Genomic DNA, 20,893 nt, shown 5'->3' on the forward strand with positions numbered 1-20,893 from the left:
GGTGTGCTCTGCTTCAGCAGTCTGAGTTCTATTCCTGGGTGCAGACCTATACCACTTGTCTGTCAGTGGATATGCTGTGGCAGCAACTCATGTACAGAAAGAAGAAGATTCGTGGCAGATTTAGCTAAGGGCTAATCTTCCTCAGCAAAAAAATAAAATAAACCCACAAACAGAGATATCAATAAAAAGCTAAAAATGGAGATAAATGAAATTATTTTTTAAAATAATTAATCCTAAAGAAGGCAGAAAGAAATAAAATAGATGGAATAGACAATTCCAGCAAGATGGTAGATTTTAGTCCCACAATATCAATAATTATATGACATACACATGATTTAAATATACCAAAAAAAGACAGAGACTGTCATATTGGATAAAAAGTAAAACTCAAGTACATACTGTCTACCAGAAACCTTATTTAAATGTAAAGAGATACATATGCTAGAAATGAAAATAAGGAAAAAGTTGCATCAATCAAATTTTAGCCTCAAAATGTTGGAGTAACTATATCGATATCAGACTAACTAGACTTCAGAGCAGGAACATTTCAAGGAGAAAAAGGAACATGAGATGGTAAATGGATCAATTCTCCAAGAAGACAAAACAACTTTATTTGTGTATTTGCCCAGCAACGGAGTTTCAAAACATGTGAAGCGAAAACTTATAGAATGGAAAGAAGAAAGACAAATGTGCCATTACACTTGATACTTAAACTCTCTCCATAAATGATTCAAAAGAACTGAACAACTTTGTAAGTCAACTTGACATAATTGACATTACGGAACACTCCATTCAACAACAGCAGGAGACATTCCTTTTCAAGTTCAAATAGAGTACTGATCAAGAATAAACCTCAAAGAAATTAAAAATATCAAAATTCTACAAAGTATGTTCACAGACTGTTGTGAACTGAATTGTGCCACCCTCCCTTCATATGTTGAAGCCCTAACCCCCAATGTGACTGTATTTGGAGACAGGGCCTCTAAAGGGGTATTTGGGGTTAAATGAGTTCAAGAAGTGAGGCCCTAATCCAATAAGACTGGTGTCCTTATGAGAAGAGGAAGTGTCACTAGGAATAGGTATGCACAGAAAAAAGGTCATGAGAGGCCATGTGAGGCAAAAAAGGTGGTTATCCTCCAACAAAGGACTCCCTGTGCAGCACACCAGAACACCTGAGAGACTCATACGTCTACACATCTGAACATGTGCAGACAGGACATCCAGGAGGCAGTGGAACCAGTGGAGCAGCACCCTCACACTCCTCCAGTAGAGGTGATCCAAAGGCAGATACCCTGGCAGTGGTAGTGGTGCCCTCACCTGAAGTTTCAAAAAGTGCATTGCAGCTGGAGACCAGAGGCTACAAGAGCAACAATGGTGTTCACAGCTCAGTCCCTACACCTCCCCCAGCAGGGGCAAGTGCACTTGGGACATGAGATTTTAGGACCCACAGCAGTACCATGACCCAGTCCCTAGTGGTGGCACCCCTGACATCTGTCCTAACAGCAGTGGGGGCTGCATACAAGCCCCTGGCCCCTAGCAGTGGCCACAACACTCATGAACCTAATGCCCCCAGGATTAGTGCTGCTAGCACCCCCAGATAACCCAAAAGCAGCAATGTAGCATCACTAGATGCCATGGAAAGCCAGTGGGGGAACATGAGACCCAGACAACCCTGGAAGCAGCAGAAGTGCTCACAGCTTGGTGGCCCTGGTAGTGACACCTGAGACTGCAGTGACATCATAAGTAGCAAGGCACCAGCAACCTTGGAGGCACAACTAGCACAAGGAGGGCACTAATGACACCTCTGACAGAAGCAGTGAAGGGTGGAAAGTGCAGGCTGTCCAATACAACCAGAAATAGCTCAGAATCAAAGTAACGAAAGCCTTACCCAAGGGAGAAAGGTGTTTGCTACCACAGATGTGCTGCCAGAGGAATAACTGATCAAGCACCATGAAGAACTACGGTAACATGGTAGAATAGAAAGAAAAGTGACAGCTCTCCAGAAACCAAACTTGAAGTCACAGAAGGTTGTGATCTAACAGAGAATTCAAAAAAGCTCTCATGAAGAAACTCAGTGAGTTACAAGAAAACTCAGAAAGACAGTTCAATGAGCTCAAGAATAAAATTAATGAGTAAAGGAGCACTTCAACAAAGAGACTGAAACTCTAAGAAAAAAAAACAAACAGAAATTCTGGAAATGAAGAACAAAATTAATGAGACAAAAAAAAATAAAGTAGAAAGCATTGGAAATAGAGCAGACCATATGGAAGAGAGAATTAGCAAGCTTGAAGATAGAAATCTAGAAATGATTCAGGTGGAAGAGGAGAGAGAACTAAGATTTTTTTAAAAATAAATAAATTATATGAGAAATATCTGACTCAATCAGGAAAAATAACTTAAGGATAATGGATATCCCAGAAGGAAAAGAGAAGGGAGAAAGGAGCAGAGAGCTTGTGAAGGAAATAATAACTGGGAACTTCCCAAACCTGGGTAAGGAACTGGATATACAAGTACCTGAAGCTAACAGAACTCCTAATTGTCTCAATGCAAAATGACCACCTCCAAGGCGCATTATATTAAAACTGTCAAAAGTCAATAACAGAAAGAATATTAAGGGAAGCCACAGAGAGGAAAATAACTTACAAAGGAACCCCGTGAGACAGTCCGAAGATTTCTCAGCAAAAACTCTACAGGCTAAGAGAGAGCAGAACAATACATTCAAGGTATTGAAAGACAAAAACAAGAATACTCTATCCAGTTAAGTTATCCTTCAGATATGATGGAGACATAAAGGCTTTCCCAGACAAACAAAAGCTGAAGGAGTTCATCATCACTAGCCCTGTCTTACAAGAAATGTTGAAAGGAGCCCTCGTACCTGAAACAAAAAGGCACAGGCTTACAAAGCTTTGAGCAAGGTGATAAATAGACAGAATCAGAAAATTGCAGCTTTAGATCAGAATAGGTTAGCAAATGCTTAATTATAACATAAAGGCTAAAGGGAAAGAAAGCATAAAAAATCACTATAAACTCATCAAATTGGTAACAAACTCACAATACAAAAAAGGATAATCTGTGACAACAAAAACAGAGAAGGGGAAGAGGAAAAGGATGGAACTTGCATAGGCTAATGGAGATAAGAAACTATCAGCAGAAAAAGGACTATCACATCCATGAGATCTTTTATACAAACCTTGTGGTAACCACAAAGTAAAAATTCAGAGCAAAGTTGTGAAACATAAAAAAAGAGGAAATTGTGAAAAACATCACAGAACCTATCAAACTGAAATGGCAGACAGAAATACTAGGAAAAAGAAACAATGGAAACATAGAACAACCAGAAAACAAAAGATAAAATGGAAGTATTAAGCTTTCAAATATCAATAATCACTCTGAAAGTAAATGGAATGAGTTCACCAATCAAAAAACACAGAGTGGCTATAGGGATTAAAAAATAAGACCCAACAATATGCAGCCACCGTGAGACCCATCTCAGCTCTAAAGACAAATGTGGGCTCAGACTGAAGGGATGGAAGATGATATTCCAAGCAAATTGCAACCAAAAGAAAGTGGGTGTGGATATACTTATATTAGACAAAATGGACTTCAAACCAAAAAAGATAACAAAGATGGAGATTATATAATGATAAAAGGGACATTCCACAAAGAAGACATAACACTTATGCATAACACATATGCACCTAACATAGAAGCCCAAAGCAACTACTAATAGACCTAAAGGGAGAAATTGACAGAAATAAAATAACAGTAGGGAACTTTACTACTCCACTAACATCAGTGGATAGATCATTTAGACAGAGTCAACAAGGAAACATTGACCTTAAATAAAACACTGGACCTGATGGATTTAATAGATATATATAGAACAGTCCACCCAAAAGCACTGGAATGTGGATTCTTTTCAAGTGCACATGGGACTTTCTCAAAGACAGACCATATGCTGGGAAACAAAACAAGTCTCAATAAATTTAAGAAGACTGAAATCCTCAGAAGCATATTTTCTGTCCACAATGGTATGAAACTAGAAGTAAACAACAAGCAGAAAGCTAGAAAAGTCACAAATATGTGCAGACTAAACAACATGCTTCTGAAAAACTATTAGAAGAATGAAAAAAATCTAAGGAGAAATAGAAAACTACCTACAGACAAATGAAAATGAAAACACAACATATGAAAACTTACAGGATGCAGCAAAAGCAGTATTAAGAGGAAAGTATATAGCAATACATGCTTACCTCAGAAAGCAAGAAAATCTAAAATGAACAATACAACACTATACCTAAAAGAACTAGAAAAAGAAGACCAAGTGAAGCCCAAAGTCAATAAAAGGAAAGAAATAATAAAAAAGAGAGTGGAAATAAATGAAATAGAGATTAAAAGAGAATAGAAAGGATCAATGAAACTAAGAGCTGGTTCTTTGAAAAGGTAAACAAAATTGACAAATCTTTAGCTAGACTAAATAAGAAAAAAAAAGAAAGCTCAAATAAAATCAGAAATGAAGGAGGAGAAATTACAAAAGATACTACAGATATATGAAGGATTGTAAGAGAATGTTATGGAAAGCTATATGCCAACAAACTGGATAACCTAGAAGAAATCAATAAAGTCTTAGAATTATACAACCTCCCAAAACTGAATCAAGAAGAAATAGAGACTCTGAATAGACCATTCACAAGTAACAAGATTAGAACAGTAATCAAAAAGACTCCCAAAAACAAAAGTCCAGGAGCAGACGGCTTCTCTGGTAAGTTCTGCCAAATATTCAAGTATTTAATACCTATCCTTCTCAAACTCTTCCAAAACGCTGAAGAGGACAGAATGCTTCCCAGCTTGTTTTACAAGGCCGGCATCAGCCTAATACCAAAACTGGAATAGGACAACACAGAGAAGGAAAATTACTACATTGCTGGTGAATATAGATGCAAAAGTCTTCAAGAAAATATTAGCAAATCGAATACAACAATAAGGATCATACATCACAATCAAGTGGGATTTATTCCAGGGATGCAGGGATGATTCAACATCTGCAAATCCATCAATGTGATACACTACATTAACAAAATGAAGAATAAAAATCACAGGATCACCTCAGTAGATGCAGAAAAAGCATTTGACAAGATTCAACACTGATTTATGATAAAAACTCTGAATGAAACGGATATAGAATAAAAGTACCTATATATAATAAAGGCTATATATGACAAATCCACAGCCAAAATCATACTCAATGGTGAAAGATTGCAAGCTATCCCTCTAAGAATGGGAACAAGACTAGGATGCCCACTCTCACCACTCTTATTCAACATAGTATTGGAAGTCATAAGCAGAGCAATCATGTAAGAAAAAGAAATAAAAGGGATCCAAACTGGAAAGGAAGAAGTAAAACTGTCACTATTTGTGGATGACATAATTCCATATATAGAAAATCCTAAAGAATCCACCAAAAAACTATTAGAAATAATTAATGAATGCATAAAAGTTGTAGGGTACAACATCAACATTCAAAAATCAGTTGCTTTTCTATACACTAACAGCAAGCAAGCAGAAAGAGAAATCAAGAATGCAATCCCATTTACAATAGCAACAAAAAGAATAAAATATCTAGGAATAAATTTAATTCAGTGTACAGGTACATTGTACCTGAAAACTATAAGATATTTTTTTCTCTTTTTCTTTTTGAGGAAGATTAGCCCTGAGCTAACATCCATGCCCATCTTCCTTTATTTTATATGTGGGACGCCTGCCACAGCACAGCTTGATGAGCCGTGCTACGTCCACACATGGGATCTGAATTGGCGCACCCTGGGCTGCCAAAGTGGAACGTGCGAACTTAACTGCTGTGCCACCTGGCTGGCCCCAAATTATAAGACATTTTTTGAAAGAAATTAAAGAAGATATAAAGAAATGGAAAGATATTTCATGCTCTTGGATTGGAAGAATAAACATAGTTACAATGTCCATATTATTTAAAGCAATCTACAGATGCAGTGCCATTCCAATCAGAATTTCAACAACATTTTTCACAGAAATAAAACAAAGTATCCTAAAATTTGTATGGAACTACAAAAGACCCCAAATAACCAAAGGAATCCTGAGAAAAAAAAGAACAAAGCTGGAAGTATCACACTCCCTGATTTCAAAATATACTCAAAAGCTATTGTAATTAAAACAGCATGGTACTGACAGAAAAACAGACACAAAGATCAATGGAACAGATTGGAGATCCAGGAAATAAACCCACACATTTGTGGACAGCTAATTTTCAACAAAGGAACCAAGAATATACAATGGAGACAGGAAAACTCTTCAGTAAACAGCGCTGGGAAAACTGGACAGCTATGTGCAAAAAAATGAAAGTAGACCATTATCTTAGATCATACACAAAAATTAAAACGTATTAAAGAGTTCAATGTAAGACCTGAAATCATAAAAATCCTAGAAGTAAACAAAGACAGTGGGCTCTTAGGAGTATCTTTCTGAATACCATGTCTCCTTAGGCAAGAGAAACAAAAGAAAAAATAAACAAATGGGGCTACATCAGACTAAAAAACTTCTGCATGGCAAAGGAAACAAAACAAAAAGACGACCCACCTGGGAGAAAACTTTTGCAAATCATATATCTGATAAGAGGTTAATGTACAGAATACATAAAGAACTCATATAACTCAACAACAAAGAAACAAACAACCCAATCAAAAAATGGGCAGAGGGTATGAACAGACATTTTTCCAAAGAAGATACACAAAGGGCCAACAGGCACACAAAAAAGATGTTCAGCATCACTAATTATTAGGGAAATGTACATCAAAACTACAGTGAGATATCACCTCACATCTGTTAGCATGGCTATGATTAAAAAGACAAGAAATAGCAAGTGTTAGAGAGAATGTGGAGAAAAGGAAACCCTCATATACTGCTGGTGTGAATGCAAACTGGTGCAGCCACCCTGGAAAACAGTATGGAGATTTCTTAAAAAATTAAAAGTAGAGCTATCATAGGATCCAGCTATTCTACTTCTGCGTGTTTATCCAAAGGACATGAAAACACTAATTCGAAAAGATATATGCATCCCTATGTTCATTGCAGCATTATTCACAATAGCCAAGACTTGGAAACACCCTAAGTGCCCATCAATGGATAAATGGATAAAAAAGATGTGGAATACAATGGAATACTACTCAGCCATAAAAAAGATGAAATCGTGCAATTGGTGACAACATGGATGGACCTTGAGGGTACTATGCTAAGCAAAATAAGTCAGACAGAGAAAGACAATTACCATATGACTTCACTCATTTGTGGAAGATAAACAAACAAACACATAGATTCAGAGAACAGACTGGTGGTTACCAAAGGGGAAGGGGGCAGGGGGAGGGCAAAGGGAGTAAAAGGGCACATGTGTATGGTGACAAAACTAGGCTTTCGTTGGTGAACATGATGCAGTCTACAGAAGTCGAAACATAATGACGTACACCTGAAATTTATATAATGTTATAAACCATTGTGACCTCAATAAAATTGTTTTTAAAAGGTAGTCATCTTCAAGCCAAGGAGAGAGGCCTCAGGAGAATCTAAACCTACAGACACTTTGATCTTGGGTTTCCAGCCTCCAGAACTGTGAGAAAATAAATTTCTTTTGTTTCAACCACACAGCCTGTGGTATTTTGTTATGGCTGCCCTAGCAAACACACACACACACATAACAGAATTCGACTGAAATATCAATAACAGAAATTATTGCAATACACTCACACATCATTTTATGTGGCCAAGTTTACCCTGACATTTGCCCTAATAACCAAATCTGAAAAACGCCTTATAGGAAAAACAACTGCAGGCTAATAATCCTCATGAATACAGATGCAAAAATCCTCAAGACATGCTAGCATGGTGAATCCAGCAATCTATGAAAAACGTAATACATTATGACCATGCTGGGTTTCTACTGGATATACAAGACTGATTCAACATTTGAAATTCAGTCAATGTTATTACCATGCCGACAGACTAAAGGAGAAAAACTACATGATCTTCTCAACAGATAGAGAAAAAACAGCATTTGACAGACGAACTATAGAACGAATTGTTTATCTTCAAACAAACCTGAACAATGCCAACAGAATGATATGGAGAGCACATTGTAGACATGAAAGCAAGGCCCACAGTTGTTCCAGAAAGTTCTGTTGCCCTGCAAGAAAGAAATAAATTGACATAACAACTACGATTCTAACCTACATCTTCTATAGACAATTCACCCAGAATCTAAATGATTAACAGAGAAACTCACAGTGTGAATCATCACTCTTAAAGATTTTCTTCAATTTTTGAATTTGCATAAAGCCATTGTTTTTTTATACAGTGATTGTCATATCACCTAAATCTGAGCACCTGGATGTAATCACTTGTAATATTTTATCTCTCATTCGTAGTTATTACACTTTTTATTGTGGAATTCATTTCTTGTCAGAAAATAAAGGGGAATGTTTTTGTCCTAATAAATATTTTTGTTATATATATACTTATTTTGATATTAGTATTGTCACATAGGCTTTGTTTTAATTAATATTTTCCTCATATATTTTTATATCCATTTACTTTTGTTTTCCCTTAGCACGGCTTTAGTTATTGTAGTATCTGGAGTTTGGGCCCATTCTGAGAGTATGTGTGTTATTAAGGCATTTATATTATTGAAGGAGTTGTCCTACTTGAAGAGGGATTCGACCCACTTGCATTTATTTACATAGATGATATGTTTGGTCTTTAGCAATTTTAATTTCCTTTTTTGAGTTCTGTTTCATTTTGTTATTCTTTCAATTTGTAATGATTCCATGTACTTTCTTTATTATTCTTCTGCTATCTGTTCAATATCCTGGCCCTGGTTTGTCTCTAGAAATTTGCAAAGTAGGCATCATTTTTAAAACTTCCTTAGTAGATGCTTTGACATAAAAAGTTGAACCTATCTTTTTCCCACTTATCATCATCAAGAATGGAGAGTGTTGATTTTGTCGTGCAAAATCAGGAAATTAAAGAACTTCCTTCTACTTTCCACTTCCTGTGGAGTTTTCAGATACCTGCTATCTTGAAATGACATTTTGCATCATATGTGATATTTTGAAAATGTATGGCATTTATATTCTCTTTTAAACATGCATTGTAAAATTACTTATACCCGAGTCTACATTTGCGTGGGTTCAATACTGAATACTAGCTCATTTATAAAGAATACAATCTCCCCCCTCCCCGTGGAGCTGTCTTTTTTGGTTCCTTTTCTTAGCAGAGAGAGAATATTTGGACTCAAAGTTTCCTACCTTGGTGTGTCTATGTATAGGAATCTTTTGTCCATGTTTGTCAGGTAAATGGTAAGACTTTCAGTTTACAAGTGAAAGCACAATTATTTCCTTCCATCAGATCTTTTTAGTGCTTGTACCCGCTTATTCTGATCTGTTCAGGAACTCTACTCTTGATATTGGATTGCCATTTTTTATCTATACATCTGTCATCTTGTCTATGATTGTTATGCCTCTACCCTCTTACTTCACAATACGGGAATACACTGCAATTTGCGCATGGCTCTGGAGCCAGTTTGGTAAGAGTTGAATTCCCTTACTTCTTGCTAGCTGTGAGACCTTGGAAAATCACTAAATCTCTCCAAAAAATGAGCTCTGTTCTGTGGTGGGCCCTTGAGTCTGGAACTCACCTTTCCAAATTAAGGAACCTTGGCTGCTACTGTTCAAAGATAACCTCCAATGAGCCTTGCGGTATTCACATCCTGTGTAGTGCCTTCCCTTGAATCTGGTTAGATCTATGACTTGCTCTTGAGCAACAGAATATATCAGAAGTGACACTGTGATTTTGGAGGTTGGGTCATAACAAGCCTTGAAGCTTTCTCCTGAGCTTTTTAGAATGCTTTTCTGGGGAAAGCTAGTCATCTTGTAAGATGTCCAAAACCCTGAGACTGCCATGTTGGAGGAAGTTCATGTTAGCTGCATGAAAAGCTGTATATACAGAGAGATGACCAACCAGACCCCCTGCTCTAGTCAAACCAGGCAAGGCACCAGACATATAAGTGAAGAAGACTTATTTTAAGCCAGTAAGTTGTTGGCTGATGTGTTCTGCGGTAATGGACAACCAGCACCGAGTATTAATTAATTCTGGCAGGACGTAGTCCACTTATTGAGTGAAACTCAAGTAGCTGCTTCCTTCCATCTGATTCCAGCTGCAAACTATCTGGCAGAATTTTCCCGATTCCTTTGGGGTATACGCTCAGCAGTCTTGTGGAATGTACAGTGCTTTGATTTATTTTCCATGGTTTTTTCTTTTTAATTAGTCATGTCAGCAGCGTGGTAGAGGTGTGAGATTAGAATATAGTAATCCATTTTCCTTCTATCCTTGAATTTTGTCCCGACTAGCCCTTAAAGCTAATTAGTTCTTTTAAAATATTGAATCTAAATTCCTCTTGCCGTTACCTAAACCTGTCTTTCCTTCCTGTATACCCAATCAAAACAGACAAACTTCTTATGCCTCACTGCTAATTATCAGCTTCTCTTTAAAAAAAAAAAAGAAAAACTTGAATCAAAAGTAAGAGCATATTCAACATAAGATCCAAATGAGTACTTTTTAAACTTTTAATCCCCCTATGTATAAACCACTTCCTCTTACCCTATACCCCAAAATACCACTTGCTTTGCCAAGACTCTGAAAAGTTTCTATGTTAAAAACCACTCAACATACAAAGGAGAAAATCTGTACATACGTGATTAACTGAGCAACATCGTGATGCTTTCTCCTTGGGAGGACACTCCCCCTCCAGTTAGAAAAATTTTCCAAGGTAGAGCTTGCATTTGGGGTTATCTTTATCTTATCCTCATCATTCCAGATTTCTATCCCAACTAAGGCCACGTGAGTATTGAGCTTTCTATAAAGCTGCCCAAAGAGAATAAATGGCAAAGTGACAATTCATAATGGTGATATTATCTTTTATCATTTTCAGATACTTTAGATTTTCACACTTATTTATAATAGCACTGTAAAAACCTTCTTTCCAAACATACTTGTGAAATGGAAGTTACCATCCCTTTTTGCATAGGCCAGCATCTTCATTCTTAGGCAAGGCAGACAGCCTCAGATATTTCAGGTCTGTGAACTCCTTTTTTGGGAGCAAAGATCCTATTGAAACAAACTTTTTCTGCTTGCAAGCTCAAGAAATCTAATTGTCTGTTAGTAGTTCATTTCTACAACTTTACTTCAAGTGTATTTACTCAATGCTTTGTAGCATTCTCAGAGTCATAATATTTCAGAATTAACCAGGTTGACTCAGTGCTGGTTTGGACACTAGGAAAGGAACCTGCTACATGAACAAGTTCTGCACCTGGGAGTCACAATAAACTAAGTGTTCCTCTAATTCTAAAACCTGGACTGAACCAAATAATCTACAATGCATACAAGATCACATTTAGAAATAACATGTTAAGTTTATGAGACAATACACTTCCTTTAAAGATAAAAGGTTAAGTTGCTACTATAGTTTATAAAACTGCACAGTATTGGTCAAAGAGTACACATTTCCAGCTATAAGATGAATAAGTTCTGGGACCTAATGTACAGCATGGTGATTATAATTAATAACACTGTATTATATACTTGAAAATTGCTAAGAGAGTAGATCTTAAGTGTCCTCACCACAAAAGAGAAATGGTAATTATGTGACAGGTCGAAAGTGTTAGTTAACCTATGGTGGTAACCATTTTGCAATATATAAGTGTATCAAATCGACACACTGAACACTGTAAACTTATACGATGTTATATGCTAATTATATCCCAATAAACCTGGGGAAAAAACTGCACAGTGACAGGCTTTCTCATGGGGCAACTGTCTATTGAGAAACCTGAAGAAATTTTTTTTTTGAAAGTAGTTTGGAAAATAATAAAAGCATTGAGGAATGCAGTTATCATCAAAAGAGAAGTAAAATCTAACCAGACTAAAATCTTCCCCTTGATAATTCCCTCTGCTTTCCTGCTTTATTTTACTCACCTGACAAAACTCCAGTCCCGGTAAGACTAACTGCCCCACTCTGCCTCTCCTGCACCACTCCCTGGAAGACGGACGGGGAAAGCACACCATACTGACTGCTTGCACTTTGAAGCCGTGATTGCTAACCTCAAGTGGTCTTAACAACTCTCCAGCAAACCTGCTGCATTTCCAAGATCCATTCACCCTCATAGCCTTCTGCACATTTTTTTCACACTCACTTTTCTTTCTTAGAAATTCTGACACTTTCTTTTAAATTCTCACTTTGAGCAGTTGCCCCCCCTTCCAAATTCGCCAGGAATATAGAAGCAATAAGAAGAGAACTTCCATGAGCTCCCACCACCAGCCTACCCAATGGGCTACACCTGTTCAAACCCTGAGCTCCCCTTCATTACTATACGAATGAATGGTCTGTGGGCTGAAGGCCAACTTCTCCATTTACACCCTAGATCTCTCATCTCTCCCCAGATCGAGGAGAGTATTCCAGCAATTCTTCCATATTCTTTGCATCGTCAATGCTTACTCTTCTATGGAATTGTTCCCATGAGAATAAAAAGGATGACCCACCATGGTGAGGGATGAATTTCTCTTTATGACCCTTCCCCCTCTAACTTATACCCCATTTCCCTGCTCCCATTTATAGAAACACTTCTGGAAGGAATTTTCTGAATTAGCTGTCTCCAACTCCACTTCTCTCATTTTCTCTTGGACTCACTCTAATCATGCTTTCACTCCTACACTCCACAGAAACTGGCTTCATCCACATGTCCAACAACTTCTGCTTTGTTAAATCCAGCGGCCAATTCCCAGGGCTCAAAAGCATTTAACATCATTGATCATTCTTTCCCTTGATAGATTTTTGTTTCAAGTAGCTTCTAGAGCAAGAGTCTCCCCTGGTTTTCTTCCTCCCTCACTGTCTACTCCTTCTTGGTGTCTTTGTCAGTTTCTCCTCCAGTCTGACCTCTCCTCAAAGAAGTACTTCAAGGATCTGTCCTTGGATCTCTTCTCTGCTTATCTACACCCACTCCCATTGTGATCTTACACCAGGGTTGGCAAACTTTTCTGTAAATATCCAGATAGAAAATATTTTAGGGTTTGAAGCCCTGTGGTCTCGGTTGCAACTACTCACCACCTCTGGCATTGTGGCAGGAAAGCAGTCATAGGCAATGTGTGAACAAATGGTAGGGCCTGTGCTTCAATAAAACTTTATTGTACAGAAAGGCAGCAAGCCAGAGTTGGCCCACAGGCTACAGTTTGCTGAGTCATGTCTTCTGCCATCTATATGTACCGAAGACCTAGATTTATAGACCTTGCTCCTGAACTCCAATCTTGTATATCTAGCATTTCTACCTGGGAATCTTTATATAAAAAGATATGTCAAAGTTAATATATCAAAACAGGAGATTCTGATCTTTCCTCTGAGTCACCATCCCCCATCATTGTTCACCATTCTTCTTCTTCTTTTTTCTTTTTGGTAAGGAAGATTGGCCCTGAGCTAACATCCATTGCCAGTCCTCCTCTTTTTGCTTGAGGAATATTGTCACTGGGCTAATGTCTGTGCCCATCTTTCTCTATTTTGTATGTGGGATGCCACCTCAGCATGACTTGATGAGCGGTGTGCAGGTCTGTGCCTGGGATCCAAACCTGTGAACCCTGGACAGCAGAAGCAGAGTGCACAAACTTAACCACTATGCCACCAGGCCAGCCCCTATTCCCCGTTCTTGAAGTTGCTCAGGTCGAAACTCTTGATGTTACCCTACTCTTCTCGTTTTCTTATACTTTTCTTCTCCTACTCACCTCGTAAACTGTTGACTCTCTCCAAAGATCAGCTATTCTCAATAGATCTACTATCACTGCTTTTCCAAGCCATCACCATTTCTTGCCCTGATTTATGGTGCAATTTCCCTATCTCATCTTGTTTCTGCCCGTGCTTTCCTCCAGTTTATTTTCAACATAATGGCCAAGATAATCTCTTAAGAATACACATTTGAACACGTCACCCCTCAGTTCAGGTTCTCCACTGTCTTCCTCACTCAGGAAGAATAACAAAGTCCTAACACAGGCCCACGAGGGCCTTCAGGTTCCAGCCACTGCTCCCTGTGAGATGTCATCTCCTCCCATCCTTGCCCTGGCTTCCTACATTCCAGGCACGATGGTCTCCTTAGTGTTCCTCAAACATGACAGTCTAGGTTCTGCCCTCAGGTCCTTTGCTCTGCCTTCATACCCTCCCCTAGAGTCAGACACTTCTCTCCCTTCCTTCAAGTCTCTGCTCAAATGTCATCCTGTTGGAGAGGTCTTCCCTATTTATCATAGCATCCAAGATGAACCTCTCTCTCTCTCTCTGTTTTAAAACTTTTTTACCCTGCTTTATTTTTCTTTATAGCATTTATCACCATCTTACATATTTATTTGATTTGTTTACATTTGGCTCTCTGAACAAGAATGTAAACTCCTCGAAGGAAAGGATAACTTCTTGAAGTAAGAAATATTTCCCAGTTTGATTTCCCTCTTCATTTCTGTAATCTAGAAAAGCACTTGGCACGAAGTAGATGCTCAATAAATATGGCCAGTTCTTGGGATTCCTGAAGAGGAGTGGTGTGATTTTTGTGATGAGAAGACAAGCTATGACCTTGGTCATGGAATCCACCCTCATTTTCTTTCTATCCTGTAGGATTTGCAGGACACCACAAAGTGACTCTCCCATTTCAGCTAAGTATGCTAACTATGTACCAAAACACTAACAATTACGATTTAATTAGGAGGAATAAAGAAATCATTTTTAGAAAAGATTTTGGAAATTAGATGATAAAATCATGTTCAAAGAATAAATCCAACAGTTGTGCCATCAAAATGGACTTTGAAATCTGACAGACCTAAGTTTAAATCTTATCTTCACCATTTGATAACTTTGTGATCTTAAGCAAGTTAACTCACTTCTCAGCATCTAATTCCTTAACTACAAATTAGGCTTACTAATATCTTAGGGCTGTTTTGAAGATGAAATGAGATAATGTATATGAAAGATGTCATTGTGCCGGAACTTAGCTTATTTTGTGTGAGGATTTTGTTCTTTTTTTTTTCAGTTTTCTTCCACGATTGGCTTTCCACTGGTATTTTTTTTTCAGTATTTCCTTGCTGGACTTTAGAAAAACAAAAACCATTCAAACAAAACCACTTTTTATATCTTCATAGACCTGAAAACAGTGTGGCAAGTAAGTGAGAAAAGTCTTTATCATGTAATGTTAATATTCAATTAAATGGCAAAAGCCGTGGTCACCTTTCAAGAACCGGTCAGCAACACTAGTCTCAGGAGCACTGACCCCCCTTCCCTGCTTCGTGAGCATTCATAGAAACACCCAAGGACACCCCATAGCAAGTGCTTAAAACTACATTTAACAAAATGTCTCATACCATGTTGATGTAGTTGGTCATCTCAAACACCCTCTTCCTTATTTCCTCTGGATCTTGATTGTACTTTTTAAACTAAAAAACAACCGAGACAAAATATAAGCATTAACAGAAATTAGTATAACTGGAAGGTAAAAAAGGTAACCTCAGTTTATATTGTGTATCAGTGGTTATAATTAAGAATCGGTTATAAAAGTTAACACTTAAAAGTTAGAAAAAAATTGCTTCCTTATTTCTTTAGCTGAATTAAAGCAACGTGGGAGTAGAGACGAGGTTTTGTCCCCTGAAGTACTTGCTCTATGTAAAGCCCTAAGGAGTCATTCCACATGTATTTTCAGTTAAATACCATGGTTTCCTAAGCCGTACAGAATCAATGCAAGGGGTAGCTTATTCATTAAAAAAATATATGAACAATAAGTGAACTTATTATAATAAGGGAGGCCATAGCTTTAGGGCCTGAACTAATTAATTTACTCATATTATCAAAGTGCAAAAGTTTTCCTTTTGAGATTATATATACGGACCTCAGGCTTGAAACACCCAATATATAAAAATGCATTCTCATAAAAGAAGATAAACAATGAATATTACCAAAAAGAGTTGCCTTTTTCAGAAGATTCCATTCATTAGACTTTTTTATTTACCACTTCCCAATGAGCACAAGTTCTAATTTTCCAATGATTTAACTACTTAATAGAAGAAAAATGACAAAGGAATTTAGTTGTAAACTAGGTTTAGAGCTCTTAAGACAATAAGAAAGGAGTGTTATAGTGCCAAAAATTTGGTTTGTGAATATCATATCAGGTGCACATTCCTGGAAAGGAGAAATCATCTCAGTCTAATTATATGTCAGATTTCCTAGGTTCAGAAAAACTTGTTTAAAAAAATTTCTCGTATTCATGATTTTTCAAAACTGAACCATATTTTTAATATCTTACGTAATTAATGAATTTAGGTAGAAGGGATTTTAAAAGACACATTTGTCTGATATAATTACCTCACCATTATCCACGACCAAATAATATTCTATATATTTCTTACGTTCCCAAGCCTTCTGGTCTTTCAATTTCTGTAACAAATATAAAAAGCAAAATTACTAAGACAGCATCTTTCTCTGCAAGAGGCATCCTTCATGCGAAACTTGTGATTTTATAAGAGATTGGTTGATATCTGGAAATAAAAGAAAACAATATTACCATTTTAACTCCGACTAATCAGCCAGGATTATCTGTAGACAAGACTCAGAATGTTAGAGCTGGAGGAGTCATCTGTAATATTCCAGTGTGACTGCTTCGAATTACTGAAGAGTTTAAATAATTGCACAACTAATTAACAGAAATGCTGCAACTAAAACTGAAGTCTTCACATTTCTGGAGCAGTGGCCTTTCCTCACTAGCCTGCCATGAAACAGAGAAACTCCCTTCAGCACTGTTCCAGTGTTTTTTAAGTAACCTTTTGTTCCTATCCCAGCGAATATCCCCCTTTACAAATGGCACAACAACCAGCCACCGTGGCACCTTGTCTGCTCTCTTCTCCTCAGGCAGAGCTGGATCTCTTTCCCACATTCCAAGCTTCCTATTTTCTGTTCCTTTGTTTCCAAACAAAATCAAAAACACTTCACATTTCATCGTGGATTGTCCCATTGAAAAATAGCAGACACATTATTTGTACTAAATAATAAGCCACCAGAGTTTATGATGTTGTATTTTTGGAAGTGCTTGTCTTTTGACAGGTGAATAAGCTTCCACTAACAGGAGCAAATTACTGAAGGTGGACTTTCAGATGTCATCTAATGAGATGTGTAATTACCTCTCACCCTCCACAAGAGCAACACCTTTACTAGCACTTAATCTATACCAGCAGTGCTCTGGGTACCTGGGTACAGCAGTAAAATAGACATGATCCATGTGCTTAAGGAGCTCACGAGAGACAACCAAACATAGATACATCAGGCGGTAATTAGTGCTATGCAGAGGGTTAAATGGAGAGATGTGATATTGAGTGACAAGGTAGTTATTTCAGAATAGATGGTTAGGGAAAGTGCTAAAGAGTTTGGCCCTGAAGCAGACATATTAATGAAAATGAGAAGCCAGGCAAGGGAGATAAATTGGAAGATAATTCTAGCAAAGAAAAAAATGAGCAAAAAGATTCTCAGGCGAATTGATATTGGCATGTTTAAAGCACAGAAAAAAGTTTCTGTTTGTCAGAACATAATAGCGTAAGTCATCAGTAAGTGAGGAGTGGAAGATAGGAGGATATTAGAGAAGTAGATGGGGGCCAATCATACAGAGATTTGTAACCCATGGTCAATATTTTAGATTTTGTATTAAACGTAGTGAGAAGGCATTAGACAGTATTAAACAGAAAAATGATATGATGTGATTTACAATAAAAGAATCATTCCACATGTTGTATGGAGAGCAGATTCTACTGAGGCAGGGACAGGAATGAGAGTGGAAAAGTCAAGTCAGGTAGAGGCTGCTGTGATAATTATTGTGAGATGGATGGTACTGTGTGGTCTGGCATGTGTGGAGGCACTTGCTGACCAGTACCATATGAGGAGGAATGCAGGAAAGTGGAATCAAGGATAATTTCTAGATTTGGGTCTGAGCAAATGAGGAATGGTGGTACTGTTAACTCAGATGGGAGAGACTGAGGGAGAAGCAGGTTTTGTTTGGGGTCTGGAAATCAGTGGTTCTATTTTGGCCACGTTAACTTTGTGATATTAGACAGTGAATGGATTCATGAAGTAGGTAGTTGTCATAACAGTCTGGCCTTTGGTGGGGAGGCCAAGGCTGGAGATTACATTGGATAGTAATTAGTGCACGGTTCCTATTTACGTAAGGCACAGGGTGAGGTTGCCTGGGAAGAATGTGTAGATAATGGCACCCAGTATTGAGCTATAAGAAGGCCTCTAAGACTTAGTGGTCAACCAGGGCAGGGATAAGAGTGAGAGGAACTGAGAAGGAGCACTAGCGAGGTAGGAGGAAAACCAAAACAACGGGATGTCATGAAAGCGAGGCTATTCACACATGGCTGCCAAGGAGTTGAGACAGGAACAAGAGGCCTGTACCAAGCTAAACCAAGAGGTCAACACCCACAGGGACATATAGCTAAGTGGTTCTTCTGGGTTCTTAGAAAACATAGCACTGGTAGAATTTAAACCCACAACAAATTGAACACACCAGAGATTTCATTCAGATCAATTCTGCCCAGTGCTTGCGGATTCTGAGAACATTTAGAAGAGATGATTTGATATGAAGTGGATTCTGAAGGAAATGGGAGTAATAATGACAAAGATATTTTCATATACACTTTACAGTTTCAGCACAAGCCATATTCGTTTTTCTTCTGCGACTGGAAGTCAAATTCCATATATGAAAGAATATCCCAAGTTTCCATGGGCATATCCTATACATTTTTTGCTCACTGCTACATTTCCAGTACTTTTGGCAAGATTTTAAGATTTTAAGATTTTTTTTTCTAGAAAGATTAGCCCTGAGCTGACATCTGTGGCCAATCCTCCTCTTTTTTCTGAGGAAGACTGGCCCTGAGCTAAGATCCATGCCCATCTTCCTCTATTTTATGTGGGACACCTGCAACAGCATGGCTTGACAAGTGGTGCAGAGGTCTGCACCTGGGATTTGAATCCACCAACACCAGGCCACCGAAGTGGAACATGCGAACTTTACTGCTGCGCCACCAGGCTGGCCCCTAAGAAAGATTTCTTGAATGAGTTTATTCATCATGACAGCAGAATATTTTATCTCAAAATAATAATAATACCTTTGTCATATGTTATAGTACTGTGAAAGTTGCCAGCTCCTAGAGAGCAAGTATTATATCTTCTACTTCTTTTTTTAACTTTACACATTGCTGTTGATAATAGTTGATCTATAAGTACTTATTAAACAATCATCAATGTACAACAAGGTTTTAGTGACTTGATAGCCTACTAATTTCAACAGTTAGTATAAAGCTTCAGTCAACCACAGCTGCTAAGACGAATCCAGGGCAACCACAGTAGGATACATGAGAGCATTGCAAATAAAAAGTAAAGATATGAATACAACCAGCCGGCGTGCAGGTGGGGCCATATTCTGCCGAGATCCACGTGCCCACAATATGTCATCCATCTCACAGGTACTATTAGCTTTCTTTTCGTGGGGATCATGCTTGAAGAGTGCATGCTCCTGTTCATCCTGATTTGTGGGGCCTAAAGGTTCAATGAAGTAACCTTGATCTCCCTGACTGAAGTAGCCCCTGAAAAACATGAGGATTCAGGCTTAAAAATGTTCCAGCATTTTAGTTCTGTAGACCTACAGACTCCAAAACGGTACCAATGCCGAAACATGCCACTCACTGCGGTGCAATATAGTGTAACGTTATAGCTGAAGACACTCTTAGGGATTACCTGAATTTATTTTCTCTATGAGGAAATGGGAGCTACTGGGGAGAAGTGAGGACTGTAATATCATGTAGTTAAACTATGTCAGAGTTGGCACTAGAATGGAAGTTTCCTGACTCTCCATTCAGGGTTCTTCCAATTTCCATGCCAGGTATGCTCTGAAGGTAGACTGAAAATGAAAGAAACTTCAGAGTCTTAGAGATAAGGGTTAAAATTCTGAGTCTCTCACCTATTAGCTCTAATACCATGGGAAAATTATTTTAAAATATTTAAAATAATTAAACTATTAAAATTATTAAATAAACCTGGCCTCAGTTTCTCCATCTATAAAATAGGAATAATAATACCTATCTAATAGGATGGTTGTAAAGATTGAAGAAGATAATATGTAAAGCACATGATCAGTGAATATTATCAATTTCTTCTCAATTCTCTCTGCTGCAGCTCTGAACTGAGATTCATTAAATGAATATTTAGGGAGCACCCATTATTCATTAGGCTTTGGACTAAGGGCAGACAGTAAAAAAGAAAAGAATCATGATCTCTCCTCTCATGGAGCTTGTATTAAAATGGGGAAGATGGATTTGGATCAAATAATCACATTTGATTCACAAATATATAAAATTGTATAACATATTCATAATAAACAATCACAACAGATAATTGCTAGGAAGAAAAAAACAAGAGCATATAATAGGGAGGCTGGATTAAGTATACATAGAATTAGAAGACAGCAAGGATGGATGTGAGAAGATAACTCAGGTGGTTTATTGAAACGGTCTGCATGAAGTATTAGGATGGTTTGGACTAAGATGTTGCAGAAGAGAGAGAACGTAGTGAATAATCTCAGGAAATGTTATGTAGAACATAAGAGCAATAGAACTTGATCATGGATTGAAAATGAGTAATTGAGAGACAAGAAGTCATGAAGGAATCTAGGTTTCTGGATTTGGCAAGTGGTTGGTTGATTATATCATTTATTAAGATAGGGAGTGCCAGAAAAACAATAAATTTGAGAGAATATCATTA

The 20,893-nt window shown here is 37.7% G+C and overlaps 1 protein-coding gene across 2 annotated transcripts in view; it reads right to left on the bottom strand.

The window, feature by feature from the left end:
- ADAM28 (ADAM metallopeptidase domain 28) overlaps positions 1–20,893 on the bottom strand; it is a 71,883-nt gene that overhangs the window by 36,454 nt on the left and 14,536 nt on the right. For both annotated transcript variants that reach the window (XM_046655605.1, XM_046655607.1), the window contains 5 exons: positions 19,530–19,719; positions 16,454–16,525; positions 15,460–15,531; positions 10,772–10,941; positions 8,122–8,206 (listed from right to left, as the gene is read on the bottom strand). In XM_046655605.1, the coding sequence (XP_046511561.1) occupies positions 8,122–8,206; positions 10,772–10,941; positions 15,460–15,531; positions 16,454–16,525; positions 19,530–19,719 (589 nt within the window). The remainder of the gene's footprint in view (positions 1–8,121; positions 8,207–10,771; positions 10,942–15,459; positions 15,532–16,453; positions 16,526–19,529; positions 19,720–20,893) is intronic.

This window comes from Equus quagga, chromosome 3 (genome assembly GCF_021613505.1).
Source record: "Equus quagga isolate Etosha38 chromosome 3, UCLA_HA_Equagga_1.0, whole genome shotgun sequence".
Classification (NCBI taxonomy): Eukaryota; Metazoa; Chordata; class Mammalia; order Perissodactyla; family Equidae; genus Equus; species Equus quagga.